General features: G+C 39.3%; 1 protein-coding gene across 1 annotated transcript in view; it reads left to right on the forward strand.

The window, feature by feature from the left end:
* Positions 1-22,207, forward strand: part of DENND5A (DENN domain containing 5A) — a 99,889-nt gene that overhangs the window by 42,048 nt on the left and 35,634 nt on the right. The window contains exons 2-5 of the mRNA XM_055423404.2: positions 2,986-3,057; positions 3,824-3,933; positions 6,050-6,707; positions 12,447-12,634. Of these exons, the coding sequence (XP_055279379.1) occupies positions 2,986-3,057; positions 3,824-3,933; positions 6,050-6,707; positions 12,447-12,634 (1,028 nt within the window). The remainder of the gene's footprint in view (positions 1-2,985; positions 3,058-3,823; positions 3,934-6,049; positions 6,708-12,446; positions 12,635-22,207) is intronic.

Raw genomic sequence — 22,207 nt, forward strand, 5'->3', positions numbered from 1 at the left:
TATTTTAAGTTGCTCACATGAAGCAATCAACATAAGCTTTTCATGGTAAGAATGGAGAAAATAATGTCCTAATTTGGGTCGTTATCAACCTGGAAAGCAGTTATTTAGTAGTATGTGTATTTCATTTTAGACTGTGTGAAAACCTGCTCATTTAGGTTAACTTTTAAGTGGTCAAAATATTTTCTGCCCAAATTAGGAGAAATATTTGGAGCTGTGGTTTTAACCTTTTTGAGTCATGAAATCCTTTGAGATCTGATAGAAATTGTGTTTTCTCCCCAGAAAAACACAGACATCTTCCTACAAAAATTTGTAAAGCATTGCAGAATTTAGGGGTTCCTTTGAAGCTTCTCAGCATCAGCATCCCTCATTCAGGGTTATTCAACTCAAGCTAGTACCAAGAGGCTAATAGCAGTACAAATGTTGGTTTGTTTCTGGCTTGGCCAAAGCAGGACAAGTAAACAAAGAACCTGTTAGAAGTCCTTGTAAGGCATGCAGGCTTTTAAAGAAAATCTGTTGTGATTTTATCTGAACTATACTTTCCAGGGGGCAGATTCACAAAGATAGACTGATACCTAGTTGACTAATTTTTCAGTTGTTAGAAATGGGCCTTAGTTTTGATGTTCAGACCTGCTGACATTTGAGTGGGCAAATAATTTGTTGTTGTTTATAGAACAGTGGAACAGCTGTGGTTGTGATGTCATATTCCTGGTATTGTTTGAATTTCCAGAGATCTATATAACTGAGGATTTAAGGGACCTGTGACACATGTAGGTTTGAGGAGATAGGGCTATCTAGATGTTCCTGAGGCAATATGTGTGTGTTGTTTATTCTGTGAAAAACTCGGCCCTCAGTAAATGATGAACGATTAAGTTGTTTTTAATAAAAAGATCTTAGGTTTGTGATCTCCTTCCTCTATTACTTTATGACACTTCATATGGTGTCTATATGAACATGATTTGGTCTTAGGGCCCTCATACCTGTTCTTTACACATCCTCTTTCCCCTTGCAGTGAAAGTACTATGCTCCTGCTACTGGTTCAGTCTAATACACAGCAGGACTTTTGTCTAAGAGGCACTGTCTGCTGTGTGTTTACTCAGAACCTGACTATTTAACAAGACTTCTTTACTCAGCTTGTTTAAAGAAGGAGCAGGAGGTGGAGGGGTGGTGGTGGGGACAGAGGATCTGAAGACCACTTCTGTGATAATAGCTTTCCTCCTCCTCTTTGTCTACATGATGAGGTCAGCTCATCATGTTCACTTTTGGCTCTTCTTCATCTCACTGCTTTGAAATTCTCCCCCTAAATAGTCCCCTGTTCTGTCTTTTGAGTGCTCTTCAGGTCTTAGTGGGTACCTCATAGCCATCTGAAGAAAATGTCTTTCTCTGAAGGCTTTCATATAGGACATTGCTAACCGCCCTGACTCCTGTGTATGTTCCGATGTTTTGTGGTTTTTGCTGAGGGGATTTTTTAGCCTACTAAGAAAGAAATGAGAAAACTGACAATTAAAAGTAAAGAAGCTTATGAGGAAGAAATAGTTTATCTTCTCTCAGAATTGGATGCAGTTTAAAAATACATTCTGAGAATGTCAGAATGTAGACAAGATCTTTTGTCAGCTGCTTGCAGTTTAATTACTTTGTACAGTGAGTGCAGGCTTGCATGGGTGGGCTCTTTGCACTCTGCAGGTGTTACTGAAAGCTCTGAGACTTCATTGACATAGCTATAGGGCTTTGTTGCATTGCTTCCAATATCACCAGCTGCCTGCTGATTTTGCAAGTTTTCTTCAGTGAAGATTACCAAATGTATCTTGAGAAATGAAACTTGCTAGATACGAGTTTCAGAAAAATCAGTTTGGAAGAAGGGATTGGATGTGAGAGAAATTGAAATTGTAGAACTTGCTTTATTAACAGAAAGAAGGTTGGGCCTTGTCAGAATTTGAAAATTATGAATAAGTGGGCTTATGATGACAGTGATGGACAGAACCTGACAGAAAATAGAAGTGAAGGTTTTAATTATAAAAGCTGTAACTTTCTGACTGGAATGATTATTAGTTTCTGGAACAGGTGCCTTAGAATTAATATAAACTTTTTTTTTCCCCAGAAGCTATCAAGATGCCTCTAGGCTGATTTAAAGTGAAGGACTATCTGACTTTAGGTTCATCCCAATCTTGTGTTGGTGAGAAGTGCATCTTCCTTAATAATCACCAGCCTCCTGGGGTTCTAAGCCAACTTAGAAAAACTTTAGTTGGAGCAGAATTTATTCTGTCAACTGGAGCATATGAACAGGATCCTGTGCAAGTGTGCTTTGAGTGGATAGACCACATAAGCTGGAGCCTCCCACCTAATAACCTCCCTGCAAAATTGTTATTTGTGTGTGTTCTTTTTCCTATAGAATGTTTCATATACGTTTGATGGAACAGTTCTTGAGGATAGGTGGTTCATCTCTATCCTCCACAGTACCTAAGGCCCTTGTATAACACGATTACTCAGTAAATAGATATGTAATTCAATTGAATTGTCCTTGGTCATGTTTCCCACATATTTTTCCATGATTCCTAGTAAGTTTATATGTTTGAAATATTTAGGTGCATTTAATTTGTCCCCTTCTCCCTCATTCCTTGGGAAAAACAATATTTGGTGGTATACTTTCAGAGAAAGCACTAGTGGCTTTATGGTACTTTAACACCTGTTGAGCTCTTTATCCCTTTATACTATATTGTAATGTTTTTCAAACTGTGAATCGTGGCCATTAGTAGGTCTGCAGGTAGCATTTTGGTTTTAAATGATATAGAGTTGTAATTATGAAAAGACATCTCATGTAGTAAGGGTAAGTATTTTTTGGGTGAAATTTTAAAGGGAATTTATGTATACATATCATGTATGTGTTTATTGCTTCGTGATGTAAACTTTGTTTCATACTGGAGTCATGGTCAAAAAAGTCTGAGTAACATTGCTCTATTGTAATCCTGTGTTATTTTATTTATCATGTAGCGTTATGCCAGTACATACAGGCTTCTAAAGCCAGGGATGGTGCCAGCCCTTTCATTTCAAGTACAACTGAAGGTAAAAACAAAGTTGAAAACACCCATACCATTCTGGTGGCTCTTATATAAGTCTCTCCAGTGGTGTTTTGTACCCTTTGACATTCTAACTTTCTTATGCCTTTTTCGACCAGTAGATTTTTCATATTCCTATCCTTCTAGGTGGTGGGTTCTTTGATTTTTCCTCTTTTCTCCTTAATGTTCTTATTTCTGTGTACTCTAATGTTTTTAGGAGGGGACGGAGGAAACAAAGGAGGATTTCAGAAATTTCAAATGATTCTCAATTGACAACTCATTTATTCTGAAGTCTACTTTCTTAATGTTCTTGAATTTTTTAATCCCCCTTGTATTTTTTCAGAGATCATAGAAATGCATATTTTATTTTGAATTTAAAATAATTTATGCTTCTGTCATGTTTTCAGTTGACTTTTAGCAAAGTAAGTGTTGCTTTTAGGGGAGAAAAAACGATATAATCCTTCATCTTTCCTTGTGTTTTCTCCCCTCTTCTCCCAATAAAATTAGCTGTTGGATTTGTAGTAATGATTTCATTTTAAAGAAAAGCCAAGGTATCTAGCAGTGTCCAGTATTAACCATTATAAACTTTTCCAGCTTCTTTACTGATCTATAATCTAATAACTATAATGCCTTTCCTATTCTTAGATGGTTGACATACTAACCCTTTTGCCTTCTTTTCTGTGCCTTGCTGGATTGCCAAGCTCAGATATTCATAACCCTGTGGTTTCAAGGGACTTTGTGGAGATGATTTGCTTCGTTCTTTTTTCTCGCAGGAGAAAATTTTGAGCAGACACCATTGAGACGAACATTCAAGTCTAAGGTCCTTGCACGATATCCTGAGAATGTGGACTGGAATCCCTTTGACCAAGATGCAGTGGGAATGGTTAGTATTTGTTAGCTACAAGTGTGAGATAATTTACAGAGTAATTTACAGTAGGATTGTAAGTTCAGACTATGGTAGCTGTGATTCCACCAAGAATCAATAACTTTTGAAGATGGGGTAATATGCATGTTGTTCATGATTCTGCATTTTGATCACTGTATCAAATACTTAGAATATATCAGATATACCAAAAGTCACAGTGTGCTTCTGTTGAGTCAGACAAGTACTTAGTATTGGGTTAGTGAACTTTTTTGTGAGATTGAGCTGTTAGTTGCTTATAGCATTGATACTGTATGATGAGATTTAAAGCAGTTTTCTCTTAATTTGTACTGTATGTATCTGAGTAATATGGCAGAAATGAATCTTTTTGTTTTAGTGTGATTTTAGCACCCAGCTAGTGCCAGTGATAAAGAACCTGCCTGCCAGTTCAGGACACCTAAGAAACATGGGTTCAGTCCCTGGGCTGGGAAGATCCTCTGGAGGAGGAAATGGCAACACACTCCACTGTTCTACCTGGAAAATCCCATGAACAAAGTAGCCTGGTGGGCTACAGTCCATGGAGTCGCAGAGTCAGACACAACTGAAGTGACTTAGTACACAGATAGGGCAGCATTTTTAATCTCTAGAAGAATACTACCATGAATAACGTTTATTGAGTATTCAACTTATGCTTAGTACTGTGATAAGTACTTTACATGAATTAACTCATTTAATTCTCATAGTACCCCTTACGTGGGCTATCCTGGTGGCTCAGTGGTAAAGAATGCATGTGCCAATGCAGGAGATGTGAGTTTGATCCCTGAGTTGGAAAGATCCCCTGGAGAAGGAAATGGCAATCCACTGCAGTATTCTTGCCTGGGAAATCCCATGGATAGAGGAGCCTGGTGGGCTATAGTCCATGGGGTCGCAGTGAGTTGGACACGACCTAGTGACTAAGCAGCAAAAAATGAAATCCTTCGTGTAGATAATATTAAATAAACACAGAAACACATATTTTATGGGTAAGGAAACTAAGATCCAGAAAGTTTAGGTAATGTATTCAAGTCACATGGCTAAGGAGCTGTTTGAGTAAGCTTAAATCCCAGTTCCAGAACTCTGCCTTTGACCACATCTTTGTACTTCTTCTGTTATTTTTTAATAGCTTTGTGAGGATGATCTTGTCTGATGGACACAATACGTCTGTGAAGCAGGCAGAGTAAACAGTGTTATCTTCATTTTACAGGGGAGGAATCTGAGTCTAGAGAGCCTCAAGTGTTTTGACTCCTGGTCTAGTGCTTATTATCCTTTTAATATGTTATATTCTAGAAACATTCAGGCTTTGAGAAGTCAGGTTCAAGAATAATGGAAATACTATAATGTAGCTCCTGTACTTGTTAACCCAGGCTCCTCAAATGACTAGGTTGGTGGAAAAGTAGAAAATGAAAACTGATTGATTCAGGTCAGTTTGATTAGCTATTCAGTTTCTTTATATAACCCATCTGAGTTAAAGTGGAAAAGGTACATCTTTATCCTGATTGTGTCATCTCTTTGCATTGTATGAAATGAACATCTCCCCCCTCCCCCTTTTTTTTCCTCTGAAAAGAGAAGATTTTGTTGATGACAGAGTCTTGTGAACTGGATAGAGTCTAAAACTTGGTTTATTTTTAGGTATGAAGTTGCATCTATCTGGTTTTTAGATGTTTCTAGCACCATCTCCTAATACATGCTGTCATGCTTGACTATCTACCTAAATTCTAAAAGCTTTCTTTAACCTCCTTTATGCATTTTCTTTGTGCCTGTGAAATACTCTTTTTTTCTCTTGTCTACCTAATGGGTTCAGGCATAAGCTCATCTCTGAAGCCTTTTCTGATGAAGACTGAGACTGAGTTGTTCTGTGTTCCTCTGGTACTTTGTGTGTACTTCTATATAGCCTTGATAGCTGCATTATAATTTTAGTTATGTGTGTGTCTTAGAATGGGAGTTCTTTAGGGCAAATAGTTTGCTGTGTTGGACTTGATATTCCAGACACACAGCATAGTAGGTACTCTTTAAGTGTTAATAAACAAGTAGTGATGGTGTTCTGAGAAGAGGAATAGCAGTGTGTTCTCACTCGTTATTTTCTTGTTGTCTTTTACAGCTATGCATGCCCAAAGGGCTGGCATTCAAGACCCAGGCTGATCCCAGGGAGCCTCAGTTCCATGCCTTTATTATCACTAGGGAGGATGGCTCTCGGACCTTTGGGTTTGCTCTCACGTTTTATGAGGAGGTGACTAGCAAGCAGATCTGCAGTGCAATGCAGACCCTCTACCACATGCATAATGCAGAGTATGATGTCCTCCATGCTCCACTTGCTGATAGCCGAGACCTCAGTGGCATGGAGGATGGCGATGGCACTCCGGGGACCAAGTTGCAGCGCTTCAACTCCTACGACATTAGCCGGGATACACTCTACGTCTCTAAGTGCATCTGCCTCATCACGCCCATGTCCTTCATGAAAGCATGTCGGAGTGTGCTGGAGCAGCTTCATCAGGCAGTCACTTCGCCTCAGCCCCCTCCACTGCCCCTTGAGAGCTACATATACAACGTACTCTATGAGGTGCCACTCCCACCCCCTGGCCGGTCCTTGAAGTTTTCTGGGGTCTATGGGCCAGTTGTCTGCCAGAGACCGAGTACCAATGAGCTTCCCCTGTTCGACTTTCCTGTCAAAGAGGTCTTTGAACTGCTTGGGGTGGAGAATGTGTTTCAACTTTTTACTTGTGCCCTTCTGGAGTTTCAAATCCTGCTCTACTCACAGCGTAAGTCAGTGCTTTCTAGAGCTCTCTTCCTGCATAGGGCCTCTCTTTTTTTCCTTATCAGGTAACAGTGGGGGTGACTGTAAAGGCCAAGGGCTGTTAGAGTTTGAGCAGAATCCAGATCTTTTGCTTCCCATGACTCATCAGCTTTTGTAAATTCCAAGTATGTGAATTTTCAACCAATTGTAAAGGACAAATACAGAATTCCCTATTTAGCATCAGCTAAATTAACTTGTGGAGAAGGCAATGGCAAGCCACTCCAGTACTGTTGCCTAGAAAATCCCATGGACAGAGGAGCCTGGTGGGCCGCAGTCCATGGGGTCGCTACTAGTTGGACAAGACTGAGTGACTTCACTTTCACTTTTCACTTTCACACATTGGAGAAGGAAATGGCAGCCCACTCCAGTGATCTTGCCTGGAGACTCCCAGGGATGGCAGAGCCTGGTGGGCTGCCGTCTATGGGGTCGCACAGAGTCGGACACGACTGTAGCGACTTAGCAGCAGCAGCAGCAAATTAACTTGTGGCAGTAGTGGTAAAGACCCCACCTGCCAAGGCAGGAGACAGAAGTGATGTGGGTTTGATCCCTGGGTTGGGAAGATCCCCTGGAGGAGGAAATGGCAACCCACTCCAGTATTCTTGCTTAGAGAATCCCATGGACAGAGGAGCCTGGTGGCCTATGGTCCATACATTCCCAAAGAGTCAGATATAACTGAAGTGACTTAGCATGCACACACGCTGGATGGCAAACTAATGGAACATAAGAGGTCTGCCATTTCTTATTGACTATCATCATGGCCTTTTGCTGAACTCTCCAGTCTGGGAGGGGAACCCTGCCTCCTAAAGTCTGACTGATGCTGAAAAGAGGAGACAGGAGTTGATGTTTGTGGGACACAGTTTCTACCAGTTTGTCCTGTCACTCTGCAGAGTTGTTTCTGCCCCTTCCTCCGCCTGACAGTAGTGATGACCCTTCATATATTTGAAAAAAATATATTTGAGAAAATGAGGATGTGTTGCTTTTTTCTGTTGTTTGTTATAACTGAATTGTTTTTATAAATGAGAGGTTAAGTGATTTTGAGCAGCGGATTTGGACAAAACAAGTAGAGCAGAAGGAAAAATATTTATTAAGGGAGTGAATTAAGTAGCATAAAATTCGTTCATTCAGAACATAATTACTGAGAGTGTGCTGTGTGCCAGGCATTATTCTAGGGGCTAGAGATTCAGGGTGGACAAAATAGATAAACATTCCTGCTATAATAGAACTTACATTTTAGTGGGAAAGAGAGATGATTTTTGGTTGCTTAGCTTGTGAGCTCTTAGTTCTCCAACCCTAACCCAAACCCCAAATCTAGGCCCTGGCAGTGGAAGCACCAAGTCTTAATCATTGGACCTATAGGGAATTCCCCCTACCCCTTTCTTTTTTGGAGAGGTGATTAAATACATAAATGTACAGTATGTCAGGTGCTAATAAAAATAATATAGTAATTTTAATAAAAAAACAGTAAAGAGGATAGTATTGGGGGAAGGGAAATTCCAGTTTTTAATAGAGTGATTAGATTAGGCCTCTCTGAGTGATCCTTGTTAATGTTTGTAGGAAAAGTTTTCCAGGCAAAGAGCACAAGAAATAGAAAGGTTCTGAGACAAAAATGTAGTTGGTATGCCCAGGAACAGTGAGGGTGCCTGATGGATATAATGGTGTGAGACAGCAGGCACTTAATAGCAGATGGTGTTAGAGACTTAACAGGAGGCCAATTTGTAGAGTCCTGTAGGCCACTGTGGAGAAGGCAATGGCAAGCCACTCCAGTACTCTTGCCTAGAAAATCCCGTGGACAGAGGAGCCTGGTGGGCTGCAGTCCGTGGGGTCGCTATGAGTCAGACATGACTGAGCGACTTCACTTTCACACATTGGAGAAGGACATGGCAACCCACTCCAGTGTTCTTGCCTGGAGAATCCCAGGGATGGGGGAGCCTGGTGGGCTGCCGTCTATGGGGTCGCACAGAGTCGGACACGACTGAAGTGACTTAGCAGCAGCAGCAGCAGTAGGCCACTGTAAGGACTTTGTTACTCTGAGATGTTTAGTCATTGGAGGTTTTAAGATTTTTGACTTTTTATTTTGAAATCATTCCCAGCTTATAGAAGAGTTGTAAGAAATGTTCAAAGAACTCTTGTATACTCTCCCACAATTCACCAATTGTTAACATTTGGGTGCATTGTTTTATCGTTCCCTCTGTATCTCTGTATGTGTGTGTGAACATAAATGAACCATTGAGAGTCATTGTAGATTCCATGTTCCTTGACTCCTTAGTACTTCAGCTTTTATTTTGTAAGAACAAGAACATTTTTTAATATAGCCATAATATGATTAATAAATTTAGAAAATTTAACATTGACAAAACAATAATACTGTATTCAGGTTTTATTTACCTTTGTCCAGTAATGTCCTTTATGATAAATTTTTAAAAATTGAGGTATAGTTGATACACTATTATATAAGTTTCAGGTGTACACCATAGTGATTCATGATTTTTAAGGGTTATATTCCGGTTGTAGTTGTTATAAAATATTGTCAGAGAATACAGACAAAATTCCCTGTGTTCCCTGCATTGTACAATAGGTCCTTGTAGCTTATTTTATTTTTTTATTATTTTTTTAGCTTATTTTTTACATAGTAGTTTTTATCTCTCATTTGTTCTTTATGAGTCTGTTTCTTTTTTCTTATAACCTAGTTTAATTGCTTAGACTCCACATAAAAGTGAATGATAATTTAAAAAAAATTTCTGGTCCAGAATTTTAGTCCAGTAACATGTGCAGTATGCATATCGCTTTTAGTAGTCAATTCTTCATCTCTCTCATGACTGACGTTTTTGTAGAGTACAGGCAAGGTATTTTGTAGAATGAACGTCCATTTGGGTTTTTCTTCTGATGTTTCCTTCTGGCTAGATTCAGGTTATACATTTTTGGCTGTGGTGATAGAGAAGTGATGTAGTGGTTCTCTCAGTGCACTATATCAAGAGGCACATCATGTCTATTTTTATCATAGGAGGCACATGATATTCACTTGTCCCATTTTTGATAATGTTAATTTGATCACTTGGTTAAGATGATGTCTGCTGAATTTCTTAACTGAGCGTTATCATTTTTTCCCTTTGTAATTAATAACTAATTTGTGGGTTGATACTTTGAAACCCTGTAAATTTATTGTTGCTCTTCAAAGTTTTACCTAATAGCTTTAGCATCCTTTGATAATTCTAGTCTGAATTAGTTACCATGCTGGTTGCTTTTTACTGTGAGGAAGAATTTCATTCTCCCTTGTTTATTGTTATATAAACTCATAGATTTTTATTTTATTCAGTAGGTTATATGGTCCATTTCTATAATTAATTTTTTTTTTTATTTTGAGGTCAAATTGTCCCAGATCTGGTCCATGGGCAAAGTCTGAATAATGTTAGTTAGGAGACCATTGCAGTAATCGAAGTGAGACTATGTTGTCTCTTCACTAAGGAGCTAACAGCAAAGTGGTGTGAAATGGTTGGATTCTGGATATGATTTGAAGTAATAGAGACTGTATTGAATTGAAGAGCATATACCCCATCTAAAATGGACAGCCAGTAGTTAGCTCAGTTAATTCCTGTGGAAATCCTGGCCTGATGTTTCTAGATCTTCCAGTTTTTCATGAGGACCCAGATTTTTAATGTGAAATTTTTGATTTTTAAACATTGGTAACAATGTTCTTGTTAAACACTGCAGAACAAGCAAGAGAAGCCTCTGTTGACTGAGTGTGGTTCCTGAGGCTTCACTTTGCAACTTGTTTTAAATAATGATGTTTCAGACTCCTGTCTCTGGGTGGTGTATAGACTTGTGTAAGTCTTGTTGCTTTTTTAGTTACTGTTTCTTGACTGTGCTCAGTCGCTCAATCATGTCAGACTCTGCAGCCCCATGGACTGTAGCCCGCCAGGGTACTCTGTCCATGGGATTCTCTAGGCAAGAATACTGGAGTGGGTTGCCATTCCCTCCTCTACGGGATCTTCTTGACCTAGGGATGGAACCTGTGTCTTCTGCAGGTTCAATCAGTTGGCAGGCAGATTGTTTATCACTAGTGCCACCTGGGAAGCCCATGTTGCTTGACTAAAACTGGGTGAAACAGCTGACACTGAAAAACATAGTTTTGAATTACATGGATCCACTTATATGTGGCTTTTTTCAATAAATATGTACTATGAGAATGAACAATCCATGGTGGTTTGAATCCTTGGATGTGGAACTGTGGATAGAGTGAAGTGAAATTAAGTGAAGTGAAAGTCACTCAGTCGTGTCTGACTCTTTGCAACCCCATGGACTATAGAGTCCATGGGATTCTCCAGGCCAGAATGTTGCAGTGGGTAGCTGTTCCCTTCTCCAGGGGATCTTCCCAGCCCAGGGATTGAACCCAGGTCTCCCTCATTGCAGGCAGCTTCTATACCAGCTGAGCCACCAGGGAAGCAGAGGGCCACCTGTAAATGTTTGAGATGATAAAGTTTTAGTCATCGGTTTTTAATTATTGCATTACGAGTTAAACAAGAAAAAAAAACAAAAAACTATTTCCAGGTCATGCTTAGCCAGGAACAACGTGTAAGCTGCTCCAGAGTTTTGTTGGTGACCACACAGGATGCTTTGCTAAAACTTCTCTATCTAGTTGATGCATATCAGCTTCTGCTCACTTCCTACTCATTTGTCTTCATTTTCTGGAAAGCTTTTTGTTACTTATAACTCCTTTAAGCTGTGATTTGCTTAAATGGTGGGCTGAGTTTTTAGTGCATAAAGCTGTTTAACCCCTGTGAAAATTCACTCATTTGAAATCAACTGTTCCAGAAGGATATTACTCATATGGTTTTAAAATTTTTGTTCCTACTCTAAGTATCTGAAACCATCATAACATTTGTAAATAGTAACTTCTTAAATTTTGATTTCAATAAATCTGTTGTATTTGCTTTGCTCATTTTAAAAATAAAAGAACTCCAAAAGCAAACAAAAAAGAAAAAAACAAATCTCGAAATTGCATCCTGAAGAAAAGCTAAACTTGGAGCATAAGCCTTCCCTTCCAAGCTATGCTCTCTGACCTAGAATAGGCTTTTGAGTAATGAAAACCAGTCTTCTGCGTCTGTCAAGTTCTAGGGAAGCTTTTTATCAGAGTGTTAAAAATGACACTTTCATGCTGTTTCCATTCAGGCAAGGTTGTCAGGTTGGGGGCAGAGACTAAGGGTAGAAAACCAGCTTCTGCTTGGTTGGTGGTTCTTTGGGCTTGATCTTGACGGCAAAGTTCACATCAGCTCTTTATAGAATGCAGATGCATGTAAGTGGTAAATGAGGTGTTTGGTATTCACGCTGAATAGAAACCAGACCACAGTTCCTTTTCTTTTTGTTCTAGTTCGCTACCCTCTTTCTACTTAAGAGAATCTACTTAACATTCTCATTTAGTATTTAGAGCAAGGTGCCATTTATGATTTCTATTGTATTTCTATTAAATGTTATAACGAGCATGGACTTGTGTGTGTTGGGGGGGTATACTTCAGCATGTGATCCACTGAGGTTTCTGGGTTGTCTCTCTGATACCCATAAGGGAATCATGCTCTGAGCATACCCTTACCGAAGTTTATACTGTTCTTTCTACATGTGGAATTGTATTAAAATTTTTAAATTACTATTGGAGAAGCAGATCCCTTGTTTTTGACTGGTTTGTGTGTATGTGTTTATTTTTTTGACCTAGATTACCAGAGACTGATGACTGTGGCGGAGACAATTACAGCTCTCATGTTTCCTTTCCAGTGGCAGCATGTCTATGTTCCTATTCTCCCGGCTTCTCTCCTACATTTCTTAGATGCTCCTGTGCCATACTTGATGGGCTTACATTCCAATGGCTTGGATGACCGGTCAAAACTGGAGCTGCCTCAAGAGGTAAGAGAAACGTGGAGCTTGGGTGCTGGTGCCTGTGGCCCTGATACAGGATTTGGGAGAGAAGGGTTTTGGTATGAGTCCAGGGTGGTATCGCCAAGTTTATTTTCTTTTATTTTGGAGAACATAAATAACTTTCCAGGAAAAAATAATGAACGCTCAATTTATATCATTCCAGAAACACTTGTTTATCACCTGACATACATTTATTGTAATCTCTGTGTTTATACTGTAATGAACTGCCTTTTTCATGCACATTTCTTCAAACACAGTATTTTATGTATTTTTAAGACATTTATTAGAAAAACTTATTATGTAAAATTTTAAATTTACATGGAAGAGTAGCATAGTGACTCCGTTTTCAATACTTAGCTTCAAATTATCATACTTAAATTGTATTTTATTTCTATACTATTTCATACTATTTAAAGAAATTCCACATAATATTATTTTATAGTTATTTTAGTAGCCAGACTTGTGTTAACAAATCATTGGTTTTCTTTTATAGGCCACAGTTGCTCTGTAAAAGTTGACCAGATCATAGTGATTCTTGTAGTACTGAGACATCTTTGAGAATTTTCCTTGCTCAAGATAATGAAGGCCTTGAGATAATGCTTTTCCTCTCTTGCTGTGAGAATGGCCTGTTCGTCTTTTCTATTGTTTCAAATACTAAAATAGCTGATTAAAAATAAGTATTTATTTATTTAGTACTTCATTCTAAAATAAATATAAAGCACCATTAGAAATAAGATTGTTCACTGTTTATTTTCCTAGAATTACAGGTAAAACTCTTCTACCTCTTTTGGTCATTTGCTGGCTGGTATGAAACTAGCTGGGGGAACTGGGCTTTACTACTCCAAATTTCATAGTCAGTGGAAAGGCCTGGGAAGAACACCTTGGAGTTTTCACACAATGGTCTCATCCCTCTACCAGTGATTTTTTGGGGAAGATTTTTATGTATAACTGAGGAATATGAGTAAAAGGACCTCCAAAAGAGACCGTTCTCATGGAATTGGGTCTCAGCAGCCTCATGTTGTTGGGCATGTCTGGGTAGCCACCGTGATGAACAGTCTTGGTAATTAGATCATACCTGTAATATTTAAATTATATTCAGATGCATCTCTTTTTCTCTCTCCTTTGGTTTTAGAATCAAAATGTCTTCTTTGTAGTTTTTGCTTTTCTACCTTGTTTGCTTCTTTGGTTCCATAGCGCTTTGTGCTTTTTGGGGTGGCACAAGATTAATCAAGAAAGAAAAGATCCAAATGATGTCAGCTAAAAAAAAAATTCAGGAGTCTGTAAAAAGAACAGAGTTTATTTGGAGACTTAAGATTTGCAATTGGGGAGACTCAGATTTGGTAACCCTGAAAGAGTGTTCCAAGGAAGAGAAAGAGTCAGGGCCTTATAAGGACAAAAAACCATGAAGTTGTTAAAAGTTGCCCTGTGAGAATTGTGATCAACTCTAACCTAAGTCAGAATATTTGTCCTTAAGAAATCGCAAGATATTTTAGGGTAGGGGTCCTATAAATATGTGCTGCTGCTGAGTCACTGAGTCACTTCAGTTGTGTCCGACTCTGTGTGACCCCATACACAGAAGCCCACCAGGCTCCCCCGTCCCTGGGATTCTCCAGGCAAGAACACGAGTGGGTTGCCATTTCCTTCTCCATATAAATATGTAGACTGTCACAAATTGTTTAAGGGTAAGGGCCTTTTGGTATCTTGAGTTTTGGAGGTGTTCTGGGTGACTTCATCAGGCCAAAAGGTCTGAATCCATCCAGACTGAGTTGTGCAAACACGATACTTCCTCAGAGGCCTCCTGACTCTATTTTAGAGATCTCTCTTAGCAATACTGACTCCATTTTGACTTTCACAATGATGGAGAAAACCATTGCATTTTGGGGTATTGGGTTTTTATATGTATTTATCTACTGATAAATATGCCTGAAGAGTAGATATCAAAGATTGGAGTGTAGAGAGCTGTTTGTTGTTGCTTTAAATGATTGCATATTTAATATTGACACTTCTTACTGGTAAGCCTAACTATAATTTTGTATAAGTCAAATAAGAATAACAGTAGAAATGATTGAAGGTAGAAAGGCAAAGAGGCATGCGTAATCTGATAAATAGGTCACTAGGCAAGAAGCCAGATTTCTGTTTTATTTTCATCTTTGGCATCAGCTGGCTATACACTTGCGGTCAAGTTCTATTTCCTGTAGGGTCTCTCAGTATCATTCTGTGTGTGCTTCGTGTATGTGGGTATGTTAAGAGGCTGCCGGGAGACCGGCAGTTTTCTTAACAGAACTGTTTGAGAAACTGGGGGTTGTTTGAGAAACCCAGAATCTCACTCTGTTCTGGGATGTTGGAGCCTCCACTTTTGCAACCACCACCATTGCTGCATCTTTTGTACTCTGCCTGTCCTTGTGGTCCCCTTGAGAAGGAATGGTAGGCTGGAGAGTACCTGTGTGTACTTTATAAGCAGTTCTAGGGTTTCAGAGTCCCACTTCAGCCAGTCCCTCTGCAGATCCTGTGTTTGTGGGGATAGTTACACAGCTGGATATTTTCTACCTTAGTTTTTAGCAGATGACCTCTGGGATATCTGAGTCTGTGTAGTCCCCCTGGTAAACTTTAGGCCGGTAAGGAATGACGGGGTTTCTCAAGGAGTAAAGCATCATCAAAGGTACACATAATAAATGGAGAGTGATGTTTTTGAAAGATAATTTTAGGATGTCTCAGAGATGATACGTTTATAGTTTCAAATTCTAACAGTACACAGAGGTATAAAGTAAAAAAATTACCTCAGATTATACCACCCAGAGATAACTAAGTCTGGGAAATTCACTTAGACCTTTGCAAGTGGGCATCATTAGGGTAGTGGGGTTGGACACACTTGATGTATAAAAGGGATTTTATCCAGAGGCATGAAGAGTGTAAGTTCCCTAACCCACCCTACCTCCCCGCCCCCGCCAAGTTAGAATTCATCAGTTGCTGCCCCATCTTTGGGCATCAGAAGTCTGTGAAAAGCCCTTTGTTTCTTTTTATACCAACACATGAGCTCAGCTGGCCCTGAGCAAGTGAGAGTGCTGTGCTGCTTTTGTGAAGCTTTCTTTGTCCTGTGCTTCTCTTTTGGGTTTCATTGTCTGAGCACAGGAAGGAGGCAGTTCCTCCACAACTGTGTTGGGGGAGGGGGTGTTCCTTCTTTCTGTCTTGGGTCCCTCTTTCTTTCCTTCTTTCTTAGGATACTTTTTCCAGTAGCTTTTCCCTAGTAATCTGTTGAGACTAACTAGTGAGGCTGTGTTTGATTTGGTGCTAGGAAGTCAGGGCTGGGAAAGACAATTGTGACCTTTTGCAGTAAGGGATTTGGGAAACTTCTGTGGTTTGGGATATCCGTGTGATCACTGCCTCAGAGTAGATAAGTCTTCCCATGGTCTCTTCCAACGAGACAGAAGGTTAACTGAAGAAAACTGATCACTTGGGTTCAGTGCCTCTTCCAGGCTTCTTGTCCCTCAAGCTGTTTGCAGGAGTTGGCCTCTTTTCAGATAAGGAAATGGGTTTGAGGTAGATTTCAAGTTATTTCTGTTTGTCAGAGCCCTCTGTGTCCTAACAAGAAAGAGCATGAAGCTGTTGTGTTAGGCTGGTGGCTGAATGGCCTTCTTATCCCTACTGGCCTCAGCCCAACTCTGTGAAAAATGGCTAATAGTGTTGTCTCAGAGGCTCCTGTCTTAACCTCTGAAGTGCGCCTGAGCTGCTTTCCTTTCTCCAGCCGCCTCTGTCCAGGAGTATCTGCAATATGTGGATACAGCATTTGGAGTTTATCAGATTCTTTACAGATGTTCAGTGTTTGGTCAAGAGCAGTGGGAGAAACGGCAGCCAAGCACTGTTGAGTGGATGTAGTTGTGTTTAGCTGCATCTGTGTTTTCTATTGAACAAACTGTTTTTTCCCCGCCTCTGAAGAGAAGAGAACCAAGAGGATAAATAATTGCACTGTGTGCCTCTGAGGGGAGGGGTCACAGAGCTTTCTTCTGTTATCTGTATGGACAGGGCTTGTGAGGCAGGTAATTTTCAAGACTAGATGATTTAATTCTGTCTTTACTGTATTTTTTAATTGCTTGATCCTAAGGCATTTATGATTTTAAAATCTTAAAGGAATAAACGTAAAAGTAGGTGTTATTTTTAGGTGTTAAACATGTATTGACTCTTTAACAAGGAAGCATTTAATGAGGAAGGAAGGGTTTAAAGTTGTTTTCTAGTGGAGGAACTCTGGAAGGTGGAATTTAAAGTGATTCTTCTAATTTTTGAATTTTGTTTATGGGGAAGTTCTCTTTAGTTATAGATTTGTTAGTGGAGTAGTTTATGCACTCAGCAAATGTGTATTGAAAGAGTGCATACATGGCACATGGACGTGTTAAAACATGAAGTTTTCATAGATTGAGAGTTTGTGGAATAGTTAGATAAAGCTGGACTTACTATATGGTCCTCCTGCCTCCTAGAATATAAGACTTACTGATGCAGGGATCAATAGCAGAAACAGTGGAATAGCATTTTGATTTAATAAACATACCATGCCAAAGAACTTTTTAGTAATGGAGCTGGAAAAATTGCTTGTCCATAGGAAAAAAGGATTCTTACCTTAATCGCATAACAGAATCAACTTGAGATGGAATAAGCATTTAAATGTCAAAAGCAAAAATTTAAGTCTTCTAGAAGAAAGCATTAATAAAGTCTTGATCTTGGGGTAGGGACTTTGTGAACAAGATGAAGAAAACACTTTCCATAAAATAAAAGATTGACAAATTTGATTTTTTTAATTAAGAAAAAGACACTTTACAATGAAAAGATAAAAGCCAGGAGAAGATATGTGTAGGACACATACAACTTATGAAGAGTTAGCATCAGGAGATTATAAAGAACTCTTGCAAATCGGTAAGAAGATGAGCAACCCAATAGATAAATGGGCTAAACATATGAAGAGGGATTGCATAAAAAATACACATTTCTTGTAATCAGGAAAGTGTAAATTAAATGTACCCACTCAAGTGGAAACAATGGAAACAGTATCCGACTTTATTGTGCTCTGAAATCACTGCATATGGTGACTGAAGCCATGAAATTAAAAGATGCTCCTTGGAAGAAAAGTTGTGACCAACCTAGGCAGCATATTAAAAAGCAGAGACATTACCGAAAAAGGTCCATCTAGTCAAAGATATGGTTTTTCCAGTAGTCATGTATGGATGTGAGATTTGAACTATAAAAAAAGCTGAGCGCCAAAGGATGGATGTTTTTGAACTATGGTGCTGGAGAAGACTCGAGAGCCCCTTGGACTGCAAAGAGGTCAAACCCTAAAATCCTAAAGGAAGTCAATCCTAAATATTCATTGGAAGGACTGATGCTGAAGCTCCAATACTTTGGCCACCTGATGCGAAGAACTGACTTATTGGAAAAGACCCTGATGCTGGGAAAAATTGAAGGCAGGAGAAGGGCACAACAGAGGATGGGATGGTTGGATGGCATTGCTGACTTGATGGACATGAGTTTTAGCAAGCTGTGGGAGTTGGTGATGGACAGGGAAGCCTGGTGTGCTGCAGTCCATGGGATTGCAAAGAGTTGGACACGACTGAAAGACTAAACTGAACTCAAGTGGGTATATTAAGAAATCTGATAATACCAAGTTTTGGGAAATACTTGGATTATTAGTAGGATCACTTTAGATTGTTGGCAGAAATGTAAATTGTTATAACCACTTTGGAAAGCAGCTAGGACTTATATTGTAAAATTGAACATTTGCATACCTTATGAAATAGCAGTTTCACTCCTAGGATATAACCAAGAGAAGATCTTGCACATGTGTCCAAGAAAACATGTATAACAGTGTAAAAGCAATACACAGCTAGTTGAAGGCCTTTTGATGAGAAGATTGATAAATCGTTGTATATACACACAGTGGAATATTGTGTAAGAGTGAAAATGAATAATGGGTAGTTACATAAAACAAAATGACTGATTGTTAGTAACTTAATGTTGAGTGAAGAAAAGTAGTACCACAAGACTACTTAAAGAACAATGATCTTTTTACAAAATTTAAAAACAAGCAAAAAATGTAAAGGCATATATACATATGTGATAAATGCTAAAACGCAAAAAGATAACAAACATAGAATTCAGGATAGTGATTATCTGGGGGTGAAACTGTGTAGGTTGGGGAGAAGTACATTGGTAGATAAAAATATTTGTAATTTCTAGTTTTTGGGTTCCGTTCCGTCCCGTTGCTCAGTTGTGTCCGACTCTATGCGACCCCGTGGACTGTAGTACCAGACTTCTCCGTCCATGGGATTCTCCAGTCAAGAATACTGGAGTGGGTTACCATTTCCTTCTCCAGGGGATTTTCCCGACCCAGGGATCGAACCCAGGTCTCCCACATTGGAGGCAGACGCGTTAACCTCTGAGCCACCAGGGAAGCCCAGTTGGATTGGTTAAAAAAGATAATGTCTTTAAGATTGTTCCCAGAAAGTTGTCAACTCACATTCCCAGTAATAGTGTTTGTTTCCCAGTAACTTTGCCAGCATTGGACACTGTAAATCTTTGACATTTTTGCTAACCTAGTAGGTAAAAAATATTTTGTTTGCATTTCTTGGTTTATTAGTGAAACTGAACATCTTTTCATATATTTGAAATTAACAGAAACTTCTTCTGTTTGCCTTTCATAACCATTTTCCAGCTGGCTGAATTAGCTTTATGTCAGTAATTTCTTTGAATATTAATCTTTTACATGTTATATATGACAATTATCATTTCCCAGATTATTTTTTAATTTTTTTAATGGCAGTATTTATACAAGGTTTTTAACCTTGTATAATGTTTAAAGCTTCCGTCATAGCTCAGTTGGTAAAGAATCTGTCTGCAGTGCAGGAGACCTGGATTTGATTCCTGGGTCAGAAAGATCCTCTGGAGAAGGAAATGGCAACCCACTCCAGTATTCTTGCCTGGAAAATCCCATGGACAGAGGAGCCTGGTGGGCTTTAGTCCATGGGGTCACAAGAGTCGGACACGACTTAGCAACTAAACCACCATCACCACCACCAAATCAAAGTTTAAAAAGCCCAACTCTCTACCCTAAGGCTTAATAGTAATAATCATTTATATTTTCTTGTAATACTTTTGTGAACGTTTTTGTTTTTTCACTTTTTGTTATGGAAAATGTTGAACATATGTAAAAATAGAGAGGCTAAGATATCCATCATTGCACAATAATCATCAGCTCATGGCCATTCGTCTTTCTGTATCCTCCACCCTTTCCCCATTTACGCTACTGGATGAATCCTACTGGATTATTTTGAAGCAAATCTCACACACCATTATTATGTCATCATATATTTCATATGTGTCTCTAAAAGGTAGAAATTCTTTTTTATGACATTAAGTGGCTTTATTTATATTTAAATCTTCATTCTATCTCAAATTTATTTTTGAGTATGGTATTATACTTTTAACATTTCTAAATGTCCGTTTGTCCCCAAAACATTTATTGAATGATCCATCCACAATAGATTGGTCTGTTCAAGACTATTCTTTTCCAACAGATTGTTGTTTTACATTTGTATTAGAATCCAGCAAGGCAGTTCAGTTCAGTTGCACAGTTGTGTCCGACTCTTTGTGACCCCATGGACTGCAGCATGCCAGGCTTCCCTGTCCATCATCAACTGCTGGAGCTTGCTCAAATTCATATCCATTGAGTAGGTGATGCCATCCAACCATCTCTTCCTCTGTTGTCCCTTCTCCTACCTTCAATCATTCCGAGCATCAGGGTCTTTTCAAATGAGTCAGCTCTTCGCATCAGGTGGCCAAAGTACTGGAGCTTCAGCTTCAGCATCAGTCCTTCCAGTGAATATTCAGGACTGATTTTCTTTAGGGTTGACTGGTTGGATCTCCTTGCTGTCCAAGGGACTCTCAAGAGTCTTCTCCAACACTACAGTTCAGAAGTATCAATTCTTCAGCACTCAGCTTTCTTTATAGTCCAACTCTTACATCCATACATGACTACTGGAAAAACCATAGCTTTGACTAGACGGACCTTTGTTGGCAAAGTAATGTCTCTGCTTTTTAATATGCTGTCTAGGTTGGTCATAACTTATCTTCCAAGGAGCAAGCATCTTTTAATTTCATGACTGCAGTCACCATCTGCAGTGATTTTGGAGCCCAAGAAAAGAAAGTCTGTCACTGTTTCCATTGTTTCCCCATCTATTTGCCATAAAGTGATGGAATCAGATGCCATGATCTTAGTTTTCTGAATGTTGAGTTTTAAACCAACATTTTCACTCTCCTCTTTCACTTTCATCAAGAGGCTCTTTAATTATTCTTCACTTTCTGCCATAAGTGTGGCCCAGAATTTTCTTGGCTATTTTTTTCTTTTATTTTTTTAGATAAGAGTCAGTTCATCAGATATGCCCTTCAAAACAGTAAAAATCTTTCTGGTATTTAAAACCATTTTACATTAAATTTACAAATGTGGGGATTATTAGCATCTTTTCATTATGGAGTTTTCCTATTTAATAATATATAGTGTATACTTCGGAGAAGGCAATGGCAAGCTACTCCAGTACTCTTGCCTGGAAAATCCCATGGACAGAGGAGCCTGGTAGGCTGTAGTCCATGGGGTTGCTACGAGTCAGACATGACTGAGCGACTTCACTTTCACTTTTCACTTTCACACATTGGAGAAGGAAATGGCAACCCATTCCAGTGTTCTTGCCTGGAGAATCCCAGGGACCGGGGAGCCTGGTGGGCTGCCGTCTTTGGGGTCACACAGAGTCGGACACGACTGAAGTGACTTAGCAGCAGCAGCAGCAGCAGCAGTGTGAACTTGTGTGTATATTCATTTACTGAAATTTTATATTCCACAGTGATAATAAGTGTCAGTTGACGTTTATTGTATACTAACACTGTCCTGAATCCTTGATGTTGGTTGTCTCTTTATCCTTGTTATAACAAATGCTTAATTAAGCACATAGTAATGCTCTGCAGTGAAGCAAATGACAATTGTCTTGGCTACAACAGGTTCATGGTTATAAGATAAATATACAAAGATAGAAGACTTTTCTAATTTATAGCTGCATTACTCGAAAATTCCAACAGGGATGAGAACTATGAAATATTTAAGTTAAACTGAACAAGAAATGTATTAAGGCCTCTCAGGAGAAGAGTGGATGGTTAAGAGCTCGAGGGTACAACTGAAGTCAGGCTGCTGCTGCTGCTGCTAAGTCACTTTAGTCGTGTCCGACTCTGTTTGACCCCATAGACGGAAGCCCACCAGGCTCCCCCATCCCTGGGATTCTCCAGGCAAGAACCCCGGAGTGGGTTGCCATCCCGAGTTCAAATCCCAGCTGTACTACTTACTAGCTGTGTGACTTTGGACAAGTTACTTAACCTCTCTATGTCAGTTTGTCTGTAAAATAAGGATAACTATTGCCAGGTTGTTTTTTGTTTATCCAGATTACCTACCTCCCCAGCAGTGTATGAAAGTACTGTCTCTCTGTATACTCTCAGAAGGAGTCTTAAAGCCAGAAGAAAGCACAGAAATCAAGACCA

Source organism: Moschus berezovskii, chromosome 14 (assembly GCF_049115385.1).
Source record: "Moschus berezovskii isolate FMDL1 chromosome 14, NW_MosBer_1.0, whole genome shotgun sequence".
NCBI classification, from domain to species: Eukaryota; Metazoa; Chordata; class Mammalia; order Artiodactyla; family Moschidae; genus Moschus; species Moschus berezovskii.